A 20007-nucleotide genomic window follows, 5' to 3' on the forward strand; every position below is an offset into this window, starting at 1 on the left:
GAATTCAAGAGCCACGATCAGAAGGCAAGATGAGCTTTTCCTTCAGCCGTCAGCTGCCCCTACCCCAGCTCCCAACAGCAAAGGCCAAATGTTTTAGCTGCACCTAAATTGTCAGGCCATCTGCTTAGGATGGACATATGGCTACTTGCTTAAAACCACGCAGCAAAGCTAGGAACTCACCATCAAGGCCAAAGTTCGTATTTCCTAGAAAAAAGTAAAAAAAAAAAAAAAAAAAAAAAAATCAAAAAGGAAAACAGCCATTGGAAAGCTAAGCTTTTTCCTGGAGGTGGTTTGTTTTCCACTAACGTAACACTGGCCCAAATGAGCAAGGAGCCTACAAAATGAACAAAAGCAAAAAACTAGCTCGGAGTCCCATGGAGCTATTATTCTATGATTTCCCCTTTTCCCAAGTAGAACCCAGGCTAGCCCAGAGCTCAGCATAGCCACTCGCTCACTGCACATCATCAGTGCACACTTCCAAGGAAGCTTTGCAGTCCTTTTATTCACCATCTACCCCAAGTCATGGGCCACTCTTGAGGCGACTCACATCACCTCTACGTCCACCAGTGTTAATATATCAATTAAACAAGGTGCACAAGTATTTACCAAAACACTATATGCAGTGAGCTGTAGGATGAAGGGGACTATGGAACAACCAAGTACTTCCCTTTGCTGCTACTGCCAAGGAAGCAGATCTACATTGTTCCCAGTTGTCTGCACCCCCTGGGAAACAGTAAAGCTGCCAGCAGTCCCCTCATGGGCCAGGAGGGCAGTTGCTCACCTGGAGAGCTTCGCTGATGTTACCATCGTAGTCCATCATATCATCCTTCCCAGGCTCTCCTTTGGGGCCCTGCAAAATACCAGCTCTTTAGCCAGGGCCTGGGGATTGCCCTTCCCATGGGGTACTTGGAGCTGTGGTTCACCCTGAAAAAGGGGTCTCAGAGGGGCCTGTTTCGTGAGCCTCCAGTTTTTCATTGATTAAACAAAGCTCTTAAAAGCACATTTTACAGAGGAAACACTAAAGAAATATAGCCAGACAAGCCCAGATCACCATGCTATGACCATCAAAGCTGGCAGGTATGACGAGTGGTGAAGTTGAGGCCAGAATCCAGGAGCTGGATTGTCTGACTTGAGCACACACCAAACACCCTCCTGCTGCCCTTTGTTGATATGCCAAGGACCTGAGTTCAGACTGGGATGTCCAAACCCACCTCCTTCTATGAAGGAGCCGAGCATCCACCCTGAGGTGGCTTGAAAGACTTTTTTTCCTGCTAAGGTGGGGGTGTCTTCTGATGAGGGTATGGAGTAGAGAAATGGCCTGTCTCAAACTCAGCCATTGCCCAGCTATAAGCATTTTTAGTGATAGTGAGAACATCTGTCAAAAAAGCAGAGGCCCAATCTAGACTGTCAGTGTGGTCCCACTATCCTTAGACCTCTTTGAAAGGCCAAAACTCTTCAAGCGTTAGTGGAGGGACACCTACCCTTGGGCCCATGGGTCCCTGGTCTCCCGGTGAACCAGGTTCCCCCTGTAACAAGAAGAACATGCTGTTAACAAAGCCTATCTCTTCACTTGCTTGAACTCCAGGAATCGTTGTTCTCTGCTGGTCCTCTGAAACAGGCTGGGACTAGACAGCTTAATTTTAAAATGCTCCTTTTCAGCTAAGTTTTGTACACGCAGCAAGAGACTTGCAGCTACTGAACCTGGAGCTGGGTTGTGCAGAAGGACTGTACCTTTTCCCCCCGTGACCCTGCAGCACCAGGCCGGCCAATGTCACCAGCTTCTCCCTGAGAGAAAAAGAAAGGAAAAGGGATGGGTTTGTATTCCGTGGAAGGGGTGCGACTCTACTGCTGGCTTTGCATTTCCAGGAGGAAGAACTGCACCAGCCAAGCGCCCCTGCTGTGCCCTCTTCTCCTCGGGTAACCCAAATTTCCTGCCATGACGTCGTACCAGGTGCCCTTCTCTTCTACACAGTGTGGAGGGAGTACTCAGCACGAAGGAAAGCACCCAGTTCAGACCCAAAGTAAGTGCACAGGAGGGCTGTTCCAAGTACATCTGAGACTGGACCTCAGATTTACGTGTTCTTGGTGACCTTTGCCAAAGGGGCAGGACTTTACTGTTGCTGCTCCTCGAGGAGGTGGAAGACGAAGGGGAGAGATTTGGAAGGCCTCCATCCTGCCTCCCCATGTCCACCCTGCCTCAGATACCACAGGGACTAGAGGCTGTCATTGATTCTGAGCAACTAGCTTCTCACAGAGCCTAGAGGGGAGTTATCTGAGCACAAGGAAGGTGTTTTCCTCCCCGAAACAAAGTACACAAATTCTCTCACCTTCTGTATTTAAAACAACAGAACTAAAACACTCTGCAGAACCTGATGTCCCTTCAGCAGGTAATCAGAGGTGGGCACAGATGAATGCAAACTTTGCCCCTTCCTACACACCTTGTGCTGGTCACAATCCCTCACAATACACAACTCACTGGAGGAAAAAACACTCACCTTTGGTCCAGGGGGCCCAGGCAGACCTGGAGGGCCAGGTTCTCCTTTACCTCCCACCAAGGCATTCTCAGCATTTCCCTTCTCTCCCTGTTTGCAAGGAAGAACAAGCCACGTGTCACAGTTCAGTCTCTCCATCTCCATAATTTCACTCGCCAAACTGTTGGCTTAGAGAGACAGGGCCCAAGACAACTTGGTCCATCAGCTGGCCTCTTGCTAGCCCAGAAACGTCACTGCTCCAGAGCCACCAGCTGTCCAGGAACCAGGCCAACATAGTTCTGCCTGAGGGCTCCACCTAGAGCCCTGCCAGCGGTCACAGCCATCGTCATCCCTTTGGCTGCAGTGCTGCTGCTCGGCCCTTACTCCCCAGTGCCATATAAAGCCACCTGTGGACAGACCTCATCCCCCGGGCTCCAGTTCGAACACAACTGTTTTCTTCTACTGTTGAAATTGAGCTGATAAAACCACCAACCACCTGATGATGGCTTTTTTTGGTATGGCTCCCTCTGGAGCTGTAGTCATCAGCCAGACAGTCGGCCCTGCAGACCACATCCTTTGCACAGAGCAGGTACAAAGGCAGTAACAGGAAAGCTTTGCTTGTACCGAGTTGCCATTACACCCTCATCCTTTCCTGAAATGGCCACTGTCATTCAGTCCACTGTCCCCTTTCCCGAAGGAAAAGCACCCTGTGAAAGTCTGATTTGAAAGGTGTGATTTCTATCCACATGCCGGAGCACAAGGAAAAAGCCACAGTTTCAGAGCTTAGCTTTAGCTGACCTGCCCTGGGTCTCTCCGAGCACAAGGCTACTCTTCCACCTCAGAGCACAGCAGCGCAGCTCCCAAAAAGCCCATCTCCTCCTCACATGTGGATCTTGGAGCAGGAGGGAGGCTGAAATGCCACGTTACGTCTGAGGTCATGCTTTTAAAGGCGAACTACTGGAACACGATTCCGTGGTCACGTTCCCAGGGCCACAGCCTCCCCGTCACTGCAGGAAGGCATGCAATTCCTCACAAAAAGGCATCCTTTGTGTGACCCCATCACATCCCTAGCTGGGGCTGACATCCAGCTGAGCTTCACAGAACATGCTACTGTATGCTGCGACAGTGACCTAAGAGCGCATGAGCTGTGCACAGCTGGCACAGGAGGGAGGAAGGAAAGGGGATGAGAGTGGCCCCGCTAAAAAAATCAGAGAATATACAAACCTTCGTGCCAGGGAGTCCAGGAAGCCCAGGGTCACCAGCTCGTCCCTTCTCACCCTGTTGGTAAAACAGACATGGTCAGGCTGACTCTGCAGGCTCTCCGTCCTGGAGAAGCAGCCAAAGGATGAGCTGCTCCTGGTTTCAAACCCTCTTTCCCTTCCCCAGGGGATTTTATTTTAGACATAGACAAGGCATCCTCCAGCAACACCTGCTCAGGACGGTGAACGCTTTATCCTGTCCTCTTGACTATCTCTGCACACCATTGTTATTTCGCTCCAAAGGAAGGTGAGTGGGAAAGAGATCCAGGATCCCCCCTGTGCATCTTCCTTATCACTCTGGTCTGCTAAACGCTTTTCCCTATCAGTCCTTCAGCACAGGCTCTTGCCATTCCATACACCCAGAGGAGTTGTTGCCCAGGGCAAATTTTTATGTGGAGTACAAGACTTTCTCCATGCCCTTATATAGGTCAGCTCTTTGCACAGAAACTGTCCGCTGCTTGAGTCCATCCCAGTTTTCACAGCTCCTCATTACACTGTGAATTACACTGCTTTGCTTTGGCAAAGATCTCACAACCAACATTACCACATCTCTCCCAAGGGGCGTTTCCTGCTCCTGTTCCCTAACTCCAAATCCCAGTCTCATCATGCTCTTAAAAAAACCAAACAAACAGTGCAGTGTCTCAGCAGCCAAGCTCTGTGACACATACTGGTCATGAAAAGTAGTGAAAACAGGAGTGGCAAAAATGGCAAAGACAGAAGGTGATGGTGTAAAACGATGCCTGGAGAGCAAGGCCCGCAGGCTGAGCTGCGTGAGGCACCATAAGAGTATGGAGGATGCCACAGGGCAGTGAGCAATGGAGGGTATCCAGCATTCACTTGGTGAAGTGACTTTGCTTAGTTCACCATGACATCTGGGTCATCTTTTGAATACTGGAGCTCAATGAGTGGTCTTTACGTTGAAGTTAGGTTCTAGTCAGCCCATTCCATCCAGCTGCTAAGCCCATGGTTTCCAGCTACAGTGTCCTGTTTGGGAGTCTGCATTTTGTCAGGACAGAGAGTGATATCAGAGGTTTCTGTTACCATGAAGACATGTTTCAAATGCAACATCAGAAAAAGGTGTGTTCTTACCTGCAATCCTCACACCTCCAAGCCTTGACAACTTGTACAGATTACAAAGAACAACTCAAAACCTCTTTCACCCAGCAGGTGCCTAGCTGTCTCCACAACAGCAGCACACCAGATCAGCAAGGCTAGCAAAGAGTTCCTCTGGGTGCCATGCTGTTGCCTGCAGAGGCTGGTGCTGCACACCCATCTCATCAGAGCTCAAGGGCACACATCTGACATGCAGGGGACTTGCATCAATGCTCCACGAACAGACATGCACTGGTGGCTTCGTGGAAAATAATTAACTAACAGCAATCTTATTTTTTTAGGCAATTCTAGAGTGCAGTGACCCCTTTCTTGAAGGTAATTTGGCCTCCAGCCACCTGTAAGGCCCCCCCCAACTTTCCTCCCCTGACAGAGCATGCACATTGCTGCCGTAAATTAATGCTTCTCTCCCTGAAAAGAAGGAAAACATTTGCAGGACCTCATACCCAAAGAAAAGGTTTGGCCTTTGGGGTTTTTGTAAGGATATAATCTCTAATCCTGTCCCAGGCCACTGTGAATTCCTGATTCTGCCTTACTCTGCTTTTGGTATCCTACTTTTCATTCAGGGACTAGTTTTCAATAGACATGCCCATAAGGGCTACTGAAAAACATCCTGTGCTGCCTGAAGAATGGCGTAAAGAAGCAGATTTCTTGAGGAGGGAGGTCAGATTACTGAATCCCTGTTTAAGGTGTTATTTCTGGAGTCAAAAGATGCAGCACTGTCCTTAATCATTCCCAGCACAAGACTACACCCCAGGCATCTCATGCTGCCCTGCCTGCCACCAGCCCCCCACCTCCTGCAAGCAGGAACACGCAAACACACTTCACCAAGGGGGGCAAGAGCCAGAAAAGAACACATAATCCCCCGCAAGCACGACAATGCAACGCAAAGCAGGCTCCCGCCAGCTCCCGCTCGCAGGAACACAGCACTGCCAGGACACCAAGCCCAAACACGCAATGTCCTACCCGCTGCCCCCTCTTCCCTGGCAAACCTGGGGGGCCCATCCTCCCTGGGACTCCAGGATCTCCCTTCGTGGGGAAGAAAAGAGACAGAGAATGTGTCTGTTATATGGCTATCGCATGCTGTAACATAACCCAGCGAGCCTCAAGCAAGAGGAGCCAGCTGTTCAGAAACCAAGCCGGCTGCTTAGTGATGGAGAGTGATGGGGTATTTTTGTACTGTGCCCGCCACAGGAACTCAAACCAGGTCACGCTACACTGAGACAGGGGAGACGGTGCAGGACACTTCATATGGTGCATGACAGAAGAACAGCCCCCTACAGTAACGTGGGAAGGCTCCTGGTGGACACAGAAGTACTGGGAGGCAGAAGGAGCCAAGGGAAGGGGGAGAGGGAACATATTGCTAAGCGAAGTGTGCTGTGCATATTTTGTGGAGTAGGGAGGAAAGGAGGAAGGCAGCTGGAGGGTATTCCCATCAACACAGACAGGAGCAGGAGGGAGGGAATCTGTTTGCAGCATGGTGCCTCTCTCACTTGGCATCACTGGATGCTACTAGCATTTTGCTTACTCTGGCAGGTGCCATTAGGGTGTGGATTTGGGCACTGGGAAGTACAGAGCCATTCTGCAGCTCCCTCAGCTGCTCTGGGAGGGGGAAAAAATACACAAACACATCAGAAATGCAGGCTCAGAGCAAAGCCTTCTGAGAGTACCTTTTCTCCTGGAGTCCCAGGCTCGCCCTGGTGAGAAAGAGACAGGAAAATAAAGTGAAAAACCAGGAGGACAGAGTACAAATCTTCCTAGAGCTATCAAAGTGGAGGAAAGAACATTCATCTGTGGAGGCCTTGGGCTTGTAAATAACGGCATGAGGATGCTTTAAATGCTTATTAGTATTTGTGCCTGGAGCTTGTTTTATCTTCATTAGCCAGCTCTTAGGCTGCTGTCAGAAACCAGCAACCCTCAGACAAGTGGCTTCTATAAAACTGAGTAACGACCTTGCAGTATTTTAAGAGAAGATTTACCAGATACAAGAGAGCTTAACGAGACAAGACTCATCTGCTGGCATTAAGGAATTTGCCCACTCCTAGCTCTGCGCACACAGTATTTTACAAAATACAGTTTCACAGGATGCCACAATTACAAAAAGTGCCTTGCAGAGCAAGGCTATGGTTGCAGCTGGGGCAGAAGGGAGGCTGTGTTGATAGGGGATCAATGTGGCATCAAGGAGAAAAACCCTCCCCACCAGCCCTGGAGATAACTTCTTTCTTTCTTTCTTTTCCCCCAGCAGCTAGAGGGAATGAGGACAACGGGTCGTTGTCTCATTGCGTGTCTTGGATCCCCGGGGTGACTTCTAGCCCCCTAAATCTGCACCTGGCCCTTTGCTCTGTTGCCATCCCGACACTGCTGTGGAGTACCGCGAGTTCACCAACCTCTCTGCCCGGAGAGGTGCGGAGGAGCAGAGGTGCTGCTGGAAACGCATCCAGTACCTCTGCCAAAAGGAACAACAGTTCCGATATTGCCCTTTAGTGGGAGCTGTCCGACCATTTTCCTGTGCTTTGTGCTCTCCTAACTCCAGCCCTTGCTCTTAAGCGTGCCCTGCTTATGCCATTGCAGTGTAGTGTAAAACTCACCTTCAGTCCTGCGGTGGCCAGCCCAGGAGCGCCCTGGCAGAGAAAGGAAAGACAGGAACACCTTGTTTGAAACGAATCGGACACAAACTTTTAAAAACAAAACAGTATCAGCCAGGTGGAACTAAAAAGGCAAAATCCACGTCTTTTCCTTTCCAAAACTCAGAAGTAATGCTGTAACACCACACAGCACGCATCCTCCTTCCCTGTGCAGGTCGTTCACCTATGGCAGTGGCTCTGCTTTCCAGAAAGCTCCTCCAAAGGCAGACATCATGAGCACAACCCAGTCAAAACAACCAGATTTCCCGCCCCCCAGTTTTAGTCCTGCAAGTGAAGCGAAGGCCAACAAGCAGAACAGTGTCAAGTAACTGAGGAATGCAAAGACGGACTGACGACCAAACACCCAGCTCAGTGCTTGATCCCAGATACATCAGCTCAAGCATCCTGAGAAAGGCCAGCTCGCACCCCAGGGCCTTGGTCTTGCCATTTCCTCTCATTCTGTTTTTATCACAGAAGACAAACCCTGCAGTAAAATGTTTTCAGGAGAGCTCTGAAGCCAGCCACCTTAGGGGAAAAAAAAAGACTTCCAAGCACTGCAATTCAGGCATCATTCTGCAGCACAGAGCAAGCCACCACCATGAGACCACAGAGTCCAGCCTGCCCTGCAATCTGAGACAGGTGCTTCGAAACCCCAGGAGGCAGCTGCTCCCACAGGGACAGTCACATTTCCCTCGACAGCATTGATGCAAAAAGCAGGTCTTCCCTATCAACACTTTGCTCTGAAACCTCTGTACTGCCTGTGTTAGTATTAGTTAGGTCCTGGTGAAAAGGTCCAGTTACAAAAGCAAATATGAGGGATAACAAAGGTCTAAGGAGGGGGGGGGGGTGAAGTAGTGTTAGAAGGTGAGAAATGAGAGGCATTCAGATGTAGCACATGAGACAAAGGAGGACTGGGAGCCAAGTTCAAAGTGAAAAGAGCTTGGAAAAGTTCAAACAAGAAGGAGTGGGGAGCCAGAGAGCAGCAGGATCATACCTCTCAGCTTTCTGAAACAGAAATCAGGGACAAAGCTAAAAAACACAAGGACAGAAGATGGAGATCAGGGATTCTATGCAATAAACGGGGGAAAAAAGCATTCCAGATCGTCTCAGGGGTCAGTAGGTTATAGTGAATACGGGCTAGAGTCATGAAAGGGATTACATGCAGCAAGTGGCTTGGGTTAGGCTCTCACAGTGCATTTGGGATGCCTGTTCCTCACTCTTTGGCCTTTAAATGGCAGTGAATGCAGATGATTTTCTAGTATTTATCCTAAAACTCCAGTGCACACACATGCAGGCTTGCTCACACACTGACCCTGATTCATTGCTGCATTAGTCCAGGTTCACACTTGTACAGCCCTACTGATTGCAGTGGGCTAACACACATCGCTGGAGGTCACAGCGGTCACTTGGGACCCCCAATTTACAAAACACCAATTCCCTAGAAGCATCAGCAACTGGCCGCTCTCACTAGTGTGAAGCATTAAGATCCTGATGTCGCAAGACAGCATCGGACTGGGCATGCCATTTGCTTTGTAAAACACTTCTTCCCCCACCATCTCCATCATAAATTAGGCCCTCTATTTTGCAATATAGAAGCAGAAAGAATTCAGCTGAAGATAGTCATTGACTAACAGACACACACACAAATCCAGGTGATGCTTGTGCATCAGGGACAGTCGAGCAGTATGGGTGAGATCAGGCAGACAAGCGTCACTCCACTGTTTACAAGGTACCTTAGTGCCATGTCTTCCTGGCAGCCCTGGCATGCCTCTCTCCCCCTGGAAGCAGAGCAAGAAAGACAGAGAAAGAGAGCAAGAGACACGAGATGAGTCCTCCCAGGGCTCGGTGACGAGTGCCCAGGGCTCAGGTGATGCGAAAGCCTCCTGGGTGAGATGGGGCACAACCCATTTTCCCCACCTGACTCTCACCGAGCTGACTGCCCTATCCACGGCCATTTCCCACCAGTGGTACCTCTCAAGCCTGTTGCGTACAGCAGGACTGACCCTGCTGGAGTGCCACAGCAACAGTGCTGGGGACAAAGACAGTCTCTGTATCTTGCTACCACATCCCACGCCATGGTATTCTGCACGGCACAGGGAGTCGCTCAGTCTGCAGTGACTATAGGATGAACAAACTTATCTGGAGAAACAGAGAATCCAAGGGGTGCCTTGTATTGTTAGCCTGAATTTTATCTGGTGGTAATTGGAAACTAAAACATCTTCAGACAATCTGCATACTGCTGTTGTTTTGTTCCAGGTGTTTAGTCCTTGCTTGGAAGGACTATTCAGCAGGGATATATGTATATGCTTTTTTTAAAAGCACTTTTTGTAATCGTGGCATCCTGTGAACTGTATTTTGTAAAACACTGTCTAATACCATAATATACATGACCTAGGCAGCGTGGGTACCTCCTACCCTATGCAGCATACTTAATTATGGTATTTTCAGCTGTGAGAAAAATAAAACAGTAATTATGAATGCTTTGTACTGGAGAAGTGGGGACCACTCTCTCTCCCTCCTTCCCAACTGTGCTCCCCATTTTGCTTTTTTTTTTTTTCTCTGAGACCAAGCAGAGAAGACCAATGCTTTCTGCTGGGAGGCACCCACACTGCTTGCAGAGGCTGCCCCCATAGAGCAGCCCTGCATTTGAAAGTAATTCCCCATCCCAGAGACTTTCCTGGAAGAAATTGCCTGCCTGAGGAGCTGTTTAATTCTTTAGCCCTGCAAAAGCAAAGCCACCTCACTGAGAGGGAGCAAGGTAGCCCCTTACAGGGGGCAAGTTACAGAGCAACCACCCTACCCTGCATTTTCTGTTGATGGCCTCAGCTTGCTTGCACAGCCCCCACTGGCACCGGCAGGATCACACAGGCACTAGAGCTAATTAGAGAGCAGGAGCAACAAACATGACACTGCACCATCAAAGAGCAGAAACAAACCCCAGAGCCAAAACCAGAGAATAAGCAGGAAAAACAACTGTCCAGAACATCTTTAAATCCTTATGTATTTGAAAGCCATTGTAATACAGTAAGTACCCACTGGGCTGATCCCTTTGTGATCCCCCGGTGCCCTTTAGGCTGCACAGGGTGCCATAGCCGGGCAGCAGCAGCCCACCAAAGCCAGCACTGGAATGCTGCAGCCAAGCCAGAAGCTAGGAAACATCACCAAAGGTGGATATGAAAGGCAAAATGCCTGGCACAAGTCCCCAGTGGGCTCCAGGTCAGTAGCACATCCCAGCTTTCCTGAGCTTCATGCTGATTTAAGAAATACCTCCCAAGTCTCTCTTAGAAGAGCTAAGCTACACCTCTCCCCTCCAACACAAAGGAGACCCTCATACTCTCTTCCCCTACACCTGGTGTGAGCGGCTTTATACCCACTGGGTGCCAATCATGACAGAGCATGCCCCATGCTGATCAGCTCGTTAGCAGTACCAGCTATGGGCTGCCAATTAAAACAGAGACCCTTCCTTTTTTCCTCCTTGCTGTGAAAGGCAGATTATGAGGAGGTTATTGAGCAAGCCTGTGGGCAGCTCCTTTATTGCTCTCTCCTCAGAGCATGAGAAAAAGCCTCATCCTAAGGACCTTTCAAAAAAAAAAAAAAGGAAAGAAAATGTCAGCAAAGCTGAATGTGATGGCTAGGCTGGAAGGCAATGAGTCAAATGCTTAATTCAAAAGACCCAGGTGATCACATTCACTGGCTCTCTAATGACCTTCATGGGACACAGATATAGGTCTCGACATGATCAAAGTACAAATGGTGACCACAGAAGAAAATAGCTAAGAGAGAATCTATGTTGTGCTGCATCTGTCACTGGGTGGGGAGAGCTTATGAAATGAACAAGGGGTCTGCGTGAAAGCAGTAAGCCTCGTCAGGCCTGAAATGTTCTTCACTGCCAGCAAAATTGGTCACTACAGCTAAACTATGAATCAGTGTTTGTCCAGGGCTCCTCAAAACAAACAGGAGGTAGAATCTAGCCCAGGTAATTGGATCCAAAGGTGGAAGCATTAAAAGCCTTCCAGAGTCCCAAACAATCCTCCTACGTGGGAGGATGACAGAAAGAAGCAATTTCCAAAGACAACAAATGCACGCGCTGTCAGATGTTCAGGAGCTGCTACTGGGTGGTGTCTGGCTGCTGATTTAAGGGTACCTCTCTCTGCACTTCCCTTTCAATTCCTCTGAGCAAAAAAGAAAGGAAGTTGAGAGAAAAGTAATCCTGACAATAACACATGAAAGTCTGTGTGTGAAAGAAGAGGCCGCTTTGGGACTGGGGAGTTCCTTTGGAGCTGCAATTTAGTACCACAAAAAGCACGGCGGGTTTCATCTCCGCTCGTTATAAAGTGGGATGAATAAGGGCCCAAGCAGCGAGAACATGTCTCCAGCATTGCCCTGAGTCATTGCTCTCTAACACAGAACAGGGAAGGCTCTCGTCTGTGGATGACCCCGAGACATCACTGGAAGACCTGGAGACTTGCCCTTCGCCAGAGCCCAAATGAAGGGCTGTTCAGTCCTTGTACATGGGTGTAAGCACAGCAGGTGTCTGCTAGCAGTGAAACATGGGAGTATAAGCAGGGGTGGGACACAGTTTCTCCTTCCAGCCTTTCCTCCCTCCCAGGCCATGCTCTAACTTCAGTCCTCCAGTTCAGCTTAATGGGAGAGCACCTGGCTGTTGAGACAGCAGCAAACAAACTCCTAGCCCCCAAACCACATTATTTCTGGGTTTCATTTACACTGGCACAAACCAGAATCGATGCCTTTGTGTTTGATGGAATTACACTGATGTGAAGATGGACACGGGGGAACCTTTGGACTTTACATGCACTGCAGTATTTCTGAGGAGGTATTGTTTTCTTGTAGGAAGACAATCACTGCTGTTCTATTCAGCTATTAAGCCAGAGCCTGCATTCCCAAAGAACATTCCTTTAAACTCAATGTAACACATCCATGTTAAGTTCTGAAGGGGCCTTTTCTCCCTTCAAATAGTGATCCACCCAGATGGAAAAAATATAGAAAGTGTATATGCTGCACAATAAATGAGATGCATGCCACATACTAAATACTTGAAATGTATGTGTCACTGTTAGTGCCTTTCAAGGTATTACAGGACTAGTCTTTTCTCATGATGTTTAAGATGTATGGCATGACACAGTATGCTCTGACTGTCATGAACACTTGCCAATGTTGTAATGTTTTAAGCACAGTCTACATTGAGTAATATACTTTAAATATATGGGTACAGTAAATTTCAGTCAAATAGATAACATCTGGGCATAAACCATATGAGCCTGTAAAAAGTGTCCAGAAACAGACAGAAAAGCCTGGTGCCAAACCTCAGCCTGAGTTGCAGAGTTTGAGTGGATTTGATGCGTCAGCTGACCAGATTTTATGAGGAAACCCCAATCTAGCCCATCAAATGGAGAGATGTAACAAATCATTAGCAAGCTTCATAGTCAAGAGAAATGCCTTTGGTAAGAATCGAATTCCACCAAATGGATGAAGGCTGCTTTTATTGCCTGAGCTTGGAGTGTCTGCCTGTGGTTAATCAGAGCACAGATGTGTACTCCATTAAATACCCCACAGAGCTGCCTCAGACCCAACTTCCTCTTACAACCCATCGGCCCAAGGAGCAGTATCTCCCAGATGATCTATCGCATTAGAAAACCTTATTTCTCATGCCTACCTTTATGCCAGCGTCCCCTTTTTCACCCTGCCCAGCAAAGGAGAGAGAGAGAGGAAATAGAGAGGGACAGTGAACATAAAGGGAAATCGAGCGAGCAGTACAATCATAACAGCGAGTGCCCAAGAGGAAGTAGCCGAAAGAGGGAGCGTGCAATAAATGCAACCCCAGGCCTCCAGAGAGAACTGGCTCGTGGCAATAACATGGTACCAGCCTGAACACTGCCTGCAGCCCACCCCTCCCTGGGAACGCAAGGCAGTTTACATCGTTGGAGTGGATGCTGGACATCACCCGTACTAGTGCTTTCCTACATGTTTTTGGTGTAGACAAACCGTCAAACCGTTTCATGGACCAAAGTATCCTCATTCTCCCAGCCTTAATGCAAAAGCCTCTAAAGGCCAGGTCGGTTGTATTCTTTAACGGGGGCCTGTGCAGGGCTGTACCCGGCCCTGGTTCAGGACAGCGGGGAATCGCTCTGGCCAAAATTTGCCCAGGCCCTTTACAGAGGAGTGAGTTTTTTCTGTTTACGTGGCTTATACCAGGCTCTAGAGAACTGCCTCCAGCCCCTGACCTTCTGTATTCCCTTAGCGTGTCTCTAGGCTTGGGTGCCACTTATCTGCCCTTGGGAGATGGCCCCACTGACTCTGAGTTCAAGGGTTACCTTGGGGCCAGTAGCTCCTGGGAGGCCATGTGCACCGGGCAGGCCTGACTCGCCCACCTCACCCTGAGAAAAAGAAGAAAGAAAAGGGAGGAAGAAGCAAACACAGTGAGCAGCAAGAAAAGGATCCTGTGCGTTGCCTGAAAGGTCAGCAAAGATGTCCTGCACAGAGGTGCCCACCACACACCAACCTACCATCTGGGTCTCTCTGGGAGAGGAGCACCATTCCACATCAAGAAAGATATTCAGGGTGCAAAGCATACGGATTGAAGGGAGTGGTCCCATGGTCCTATATCATATCAGAGCTAACATCTTTGCTCAACACTTTGCCCTCTTTTCCCTTTCCCCTGACCCACTCACCAGGGCGGATTTTCTCCCCTACTTTCATCCATTCCTTCCACCTTTCCCAGAGAAAGGTCACAACCTCAGGCTCATTCCTCTGAGATCAGTGCAGGCTCTTTTCTTGGTAAGTAAATTAGCCAGACAAGTTGTTTCATGTAAGAGGAGCTTGTAGGAGAGGCCCTCACTACGAGGTTGTTGCAGGGACCCCCTCACCGCTCCAGCGTGCTGAGAGCCGCCCACCCAGCGCACACAGAACAGGATGGGCTCTTAATGGAAAAACCGACGGTTCACTGGAAGAAGAGGCAATAAATTGCATCTGTCTCCAGGAGTGGGCTGTGGTCCATGGGGGCTATAATTTCCACTTCCTGACATAACAAAAACTTCTCAGTTTATACAGAACTAATTAAAAAGCATTCAGGTCTTGCCATTTTGCTCACAGAGCACCCATAAAGCAACGTGGAGATAACACGGGACACAGGACTCCTGCCTGCTGGGAACATTCACCTTCTCCTTCTCCAGCTGACATCTCTTTAGCAGTATCTCTTCATTCCCTCTCTCCCCTTTGATCTTCCTTTGTGTCTTTCCCCTGCCTCTTTTTCTGTCTCTTCATTACACCCTCTGGGCTTGACAACCCTGCTGTTAATTAGCTGCTGCTGAAGACGTTCGGGCATTGCCAGCTTCTGCCTTTTAACCTGGAGCAGGATCAACTCTTTCCTGCTTTATTCCAGAGAGTAATACATAGCCAGGGATTTGGCCCTTTCCAGCCTCCTGTTCAGGTCTGGATGCACAGGAAGTATATTTCAGCCTGGAAATGGGTGTAGAGAGGCACACAGGCGGGGAGACATCTGTACTATAGCTACTGGAGAGTTAAAGATATCTCTGGGTCCAGCCTCTCCTTATGCGGGTGACAGCAGGGGATCTGTGGGCCTCTTGCATCCCCATGCAAGAGGGGAGCAAAGCTCAGCAGAGGGCTCCAGAGGAGTCCACAGATTTGCAGACCTGATCCCACAAGGCATCAGTGCAGCTTAATTCATTTAACAATATTGGAGCTCCCCTTCTTACCTTTCTGCCAGGGTATCCCTGAATTCCAGGGTCTCCCTGCAAAAGGCAAAAAAAACAAAAGAAAGTGAGGATTGGCCTGAGCCGGACAAATCCCTGGCCTTTTCCCTGGGGCGATGCTGGGATGGAAGGGTATTCCACGGGGAAAGGCCACCTTTTGCTCAGAATGACTCCACTGAGTTCCTGACCCTTCAGACCCATGGGTCACTGTTACCTGCACTGGACTGAGCCCTAGCAGGAAAGGCGCAATAAGCACAGGCAGCTGGATAACTCATGCCAGCTCTGTGCCCCAGCTCTGCGGTTCCTACCTCCTCACCCCGGCTACATATCTCAAATAAAAACAAATGGGGGTGGGCAGTTGCAGCTGAAAAACAACAACAACAACCCCCCCGCTCGCACTTTGGCAAGTGAATAAATGGGAAACTGTGGTGGAGTTAACAATAGCATTGCAAAATCAGTTCCTGAAGCGCTGGTAAATGTTTTGAGAATGGAAGAAGCCAATAAAGCTGTGTGTGGCAAAGAATTTTGCAAGAGGGGCTGATGAGGCGTGCCTTGCTCAGTCAAGATGCAACTCAGACGTGTCGCCTGGACAAAACCCATGAGTCAGCACACGGGCCGGGCCCCAAAGGCAATACTAAGCTGGGTTAGAAATCTTTCTCAGCTATTTGATGTAACCTCCTTTCCCCCTCCTCCAACCATCAAAATGTACACATCTCTCCTAGCCAAGAGTGTCCACCTCTGTTTATCACCTTGCTACCTCTAAGTGAGGCAGGATGTCTCACCTTTGGTCCAGGAGGCCCAGGTAAGCCCTGTAAAAAAAAAAAAAAAATCAAAAGAGACACTGGAGTTGGCAAATGTAGGCAACATTACATGGACTGCAGGGTGATGGGAGATGCTGACTGCTTTGGTTTGAAATGCCCCTTTACAGAGATGATTTGCACTGGTGAGCTCAAACATCCCCAATCTATTCTTCATGTAGATGAATACTATCTTAACCCATACACCCAAATAAATTCATGCCCGTAGTGCTCCACCCCCCCAGACCTGGTCTCGCTGAATCTGAAGACCAAAAAGCTGCTTTGCCTTATGCATTGCGCTCCAGCATCTTTTCTGTTTCTCTGGCTTTGCTTGGGAAACTTGTTCCCAGCCCACTGTGCAGCTCTGGAATAAATCAGCCATTTGCAGCTTGCTCTGACAAGCTAAATGGAGAGAACATATTAACAAACAAACCACTTGTGTTTTTAAATGAGAAATCACCAAACAATTTACCTGATATGAACCATGAAGCATACCAGATATGTGTGTATGTAAATATAAATAAATAAAATATCCATGCAGGACCTGCCTTCCTGATGTGAGCAGACAGAAGGAGAAAACTACTCTAGATATGCTCTGATGCCTTTACCACCCTTGGTGTTGCCTGCTTATGGCAATTCAAATGTTCAGTCATCGCATCCTTGGCTCCTCAAAGCTCAAAGAGACATGAGGATGCTGGCAGGACACCCAACCCCTCTATCGTGTGTGCAGAGGCACTTTTGCCTCAGGGGACAAGATTTGCTTGTCCTGCTAGCAGGCCTTGAAAACTCTTGGAGATGGAAACTCCTTTCACCCTGCAGTCACTGCAGGGCCAGCGTGCCATGTTTCTCCCTGCAGCTCCCAGGAACGGAGCTGGTTTCTGGTACCCACCTTTCCATCTCTGCCAGGCTTCCCCGGTTCTCCCGCTCTGCCCTGTTGCAAAAGAGAGAGGCACATTAACAGGATTTTCTGCCCTGTCCCCTGCCATTTAGCGATGGCATTATTTTAAATAGTGCTTCTGTTTTCACCCTCCTTGGCTGCTTCCTACCAGCCTGAGAACAGGACAGAGGCAGGACTTCAAAGGGGTTGCAGGGATTCTTATCAGTCAGGTTTCTGCTGTGAGCAGGACAATGATACCCTGTGTATTACTTCCTCCCCATGGCTGTCTGCAGAGGCTAAGGAGGAAGAAATGGGCCTGGTGTCACCCACTCACACGTGCGTGTCCAGATAGCAACAGTGCAGGACGCACACCTCCGCCTTCCCTCCCGCTAGCCCTCCTTCCTGGGAACTTCTTCCTCCCCACACATCCGCATCCCCTGCAAATCTCCTGTCCGTGGCTATCTTGGCTTCAGAAGAGGCAACAAAGGCCAGAGGAAATTGTCTGTGCCCTAGGGAAAGAGGAAGCAGAAGGCTTTTTCGTAATTGGACTTACAGGTGGCCCAATTGGCCCGGGCTGTCCTGGGGTTCCTTCGGGTCCAGCTGGTCCAGTGGGCCCTGGTGGACCAGGGGGCCCCGGGGGACCTTGGATTCCCGCTTGTCCTTGTTCACCCTGCGGTTTGTTAAAAAAAAGGGTTATCAGTAGGCAGAGCAAACCCTTCACACCGCCACCCCAGGGGCCCAAGGCAGGTCAGCCTGGCTGAAGCAGAAGAGGCAGAAGCAAGTCCCAGGTTAGTGCCAGGAGAGGTTTCCAAGAGCGAGGGAGAGCCCCACTGAGGATGACCAGGCTGCCTGGGCAACAGGAGCCAGCACCCTACGGTTTGCAAAGACATCTGAGGCCACCTTGTCAGAGCTCTCTTTAAAAGGGATCTACAGATGACTAAGCAGTCCAAAGAGATCTTTTTCTTCATTGAGTCAGTCGAGTACAATTTATATGTCAAGGAGTAACATCTCTTGAGTTTCTCAGGAGGCTTTCCAAAGCACTTGACAGTCATATGTGAAGCAAAGCCTCCCATGACCACACTGGCACTTCCAGGCAGAGCCACAGTGTCTTACCTCAGCCTATTTTTTTTTCCCTATGCTATATTTGTTGGACAACACTCCCTCTGTTTTGCCAAGGACCAAAAGTAGAAACGCCACAAAACCAAAAGAAAATAACACGATCATCATGGCATTTCTGGAGCCCGCCCAAAACAGGCCTATGTACGCCAGGCAGAGCCTGTTTTTGTAAGATTTAACAAGCTAGTGCGTGCAGAGCCACCTGCCATTTTAAGCTCTCTGAAACGAAGCCGTTTCAGCCGGTTCCTCCCCAGGCCCCTCAGTAGCCATTCGGTGGCTGTGGCTCATGCCTCAGCAATGTCATCTGGCCCAAAGGACCTGGACTTGGGACCAAGCGGCGCTGAGGAGACAGTGGGTTGGAAACGCCACGTTTGAATACCAGACTGCTGATCTATAATTGATGAATCCAGCAAACTCCTAAGGCACCGTGGCACCCATGCTAAGTGTTAGTCTCATGGGCTCCCCTCCCATTCCCCCTCCCTAGATAAAATATCATGACATCCTACTGCTAGCAACGCAATTTAAATTTGAAAAAATCTCCTGGATGGATCCACGGGAAGCTAGAAATCAAACATGGTTGTTTCTCAATTATAAATCAATGTGTGTGCAGTTGGGCCTCTGCTGCATTTATCCTCTCTACAGCCTTATACGCTGCTGCTGGGTAAAACTAAATCTGCTCTCACGCACTTTTGTGTGCAGGAGAATGCATGAAATCTGTCCCCTGCATGTGTTCCTACCAAGTGCACTGTTTATCCTGGCTGCGTTTAGTAAAACATGCAGATACAGGGATGTTTGCTTTATTTAGAATGATAAATGAAAATAATAAGCTGCAAATTTCATCCCTTCTGCCATGAGCTGTATTTAAAAGAAAATTTCCAACACGTGGGCCAGGCTCATGGGAAACTCGGTCATGTGTGGATCAACAGCCCTTCTCCTCAAGAGAGCTGCCGCCTCGCTGTCCGACCTCACCTGCAGTCCATGCTGGGAAGCCTGCTGGGCCAGACAGGAAAGGTACCCTCTCTTTTCCCCATCTTGTAAGTGGATCCTGGCTCACCCTGTGGCCCACGCAAGGGAATGCAGGATCCTTCCTCAGCTTCCCTATCCTCCATACTCAGTGCTATCCAGCCATCCTGTAAATGGTCTTGTAGCTTTTAAACTCGGGAGGGAATTTGGATCCAAAGAAGATGAGAGGTTTGGAGGACACTGGAGCGTACTTCTAGACTCCCTCTTGCCCTGACCTCTCAGCCCAGCTTCAGAGACTTCCCTCCCATTGCATCTTACAGCACCCCATCACGGGTGCACTAAAGGGTGCGTGCATCTTACAGCACCCCCACCATGGGTGCAGCATGGGAAGGCAAAGGGGGTTTTGCCTCTCTCCCTTTGGCTCTCCCTCCTCTACTCCCACCTCAGCTGCTGTCAGCCCAGTCCCTGCTCCAGATTTAGGGCACTAAAATGCAGCACAGTGCTGGGAATAGGTGCTGGCACCCCGGCAGGGGATGGGGAGATGGGGAGAGCAGGAGCCCTGTCCCAGCACAAGGAGTGGCTGGAAGGAGGAGCTCACCCAAACTCCGGTTCGCATTGCCTTTGCTTTGCTGCCTTGGACAGAGCGTGCTTTGTCTAAGTGAGTGCCCGTCCATGCAGATCCCTAAACATGCAAAATGTTACTACCACATCATTATAGTCTTATTAATGCACTCAGCAGAAAAAGACCCCCACAGAGCTAACTGGATGGTAAGTGGATACAGTAAGCTGGAGATCAGGTGTCATTTTTATCAGATGTCATTCTATATCTTTAGCCGTTGACTGGAGCTATTTTTCAGCTCTTTTAAACACCAGTTAGCCACCTGATTGTGCCCCAGCAATGCAATGCTTCTTCAGCCTCCTAACACAGCTCTCTACTAAGCCCATGTCTCTGCTAAGCCTAAGCCCTTGGGCAAAGCGCTCTTGCTGATGTGCTGAGAGGCAGCAGCAGGATTTTCCTCTCTCAGGCGCTGGTGCTAACATTTATTTCGCAGCCTAACAT

General features: G+C 49.3%; 1 protein-coding gene across 1 annotated transcript in view; it reads right to left on the bottom strand.

Moving 5' to 3' along the window:
• COL13A1 (collagen type XIII alpha 1 chain) overlaps positions 1 to 20007 on the bottom strand; it is a 91097-nt gene that overhangs the window by 21621 nt on the left and 49469 nt on the right. Inside the window, 13 exon segments of the mRNA XM_041127085.1 lie at positions 181 to 204; positions 782 to 850; positions 1482 to 1526; positions 1732 to 1785; positions 2496 to 2582; positions 3696 to 3749; positions 6511 to 6537; positions 7429 to 7461; positions 9198 to 9242; positions 15198 to 15233; positions 15977 to 16003; positions 16881 to 16922; positions 17422 to 17538. Coding sequence (XP_040983019.1) covers positions 181 to 204; positions 782 to 850; positions 1482 to 1526; positions 1732 to 1785; positions 2496 to 2582; positions 3696 to 3749; positions 6511 to 6537; positions 7429 to 7461; positions 9198 to 9242; positions 15198 to 15233; positions 15977 to 16003; positions 16881 to 16922; positions 17422 to 17538 — 660 coding nt within the window.

The sequence above is a fragment of the Aquila chrysaetos genome, chromosome 11 (assembly GCF_900496995.4).
Source record: "Aquila chrysaetos chrysaetos chromosome 11, bAquChr1.4, whole genome shotgun sequence".
Classification (NCBI taxonomy): Eukaryota; Metazoa; Chordata; class Aves; order Accipitriformes; family Accipitridae; genus Aquila; species Aquila chrysaetos.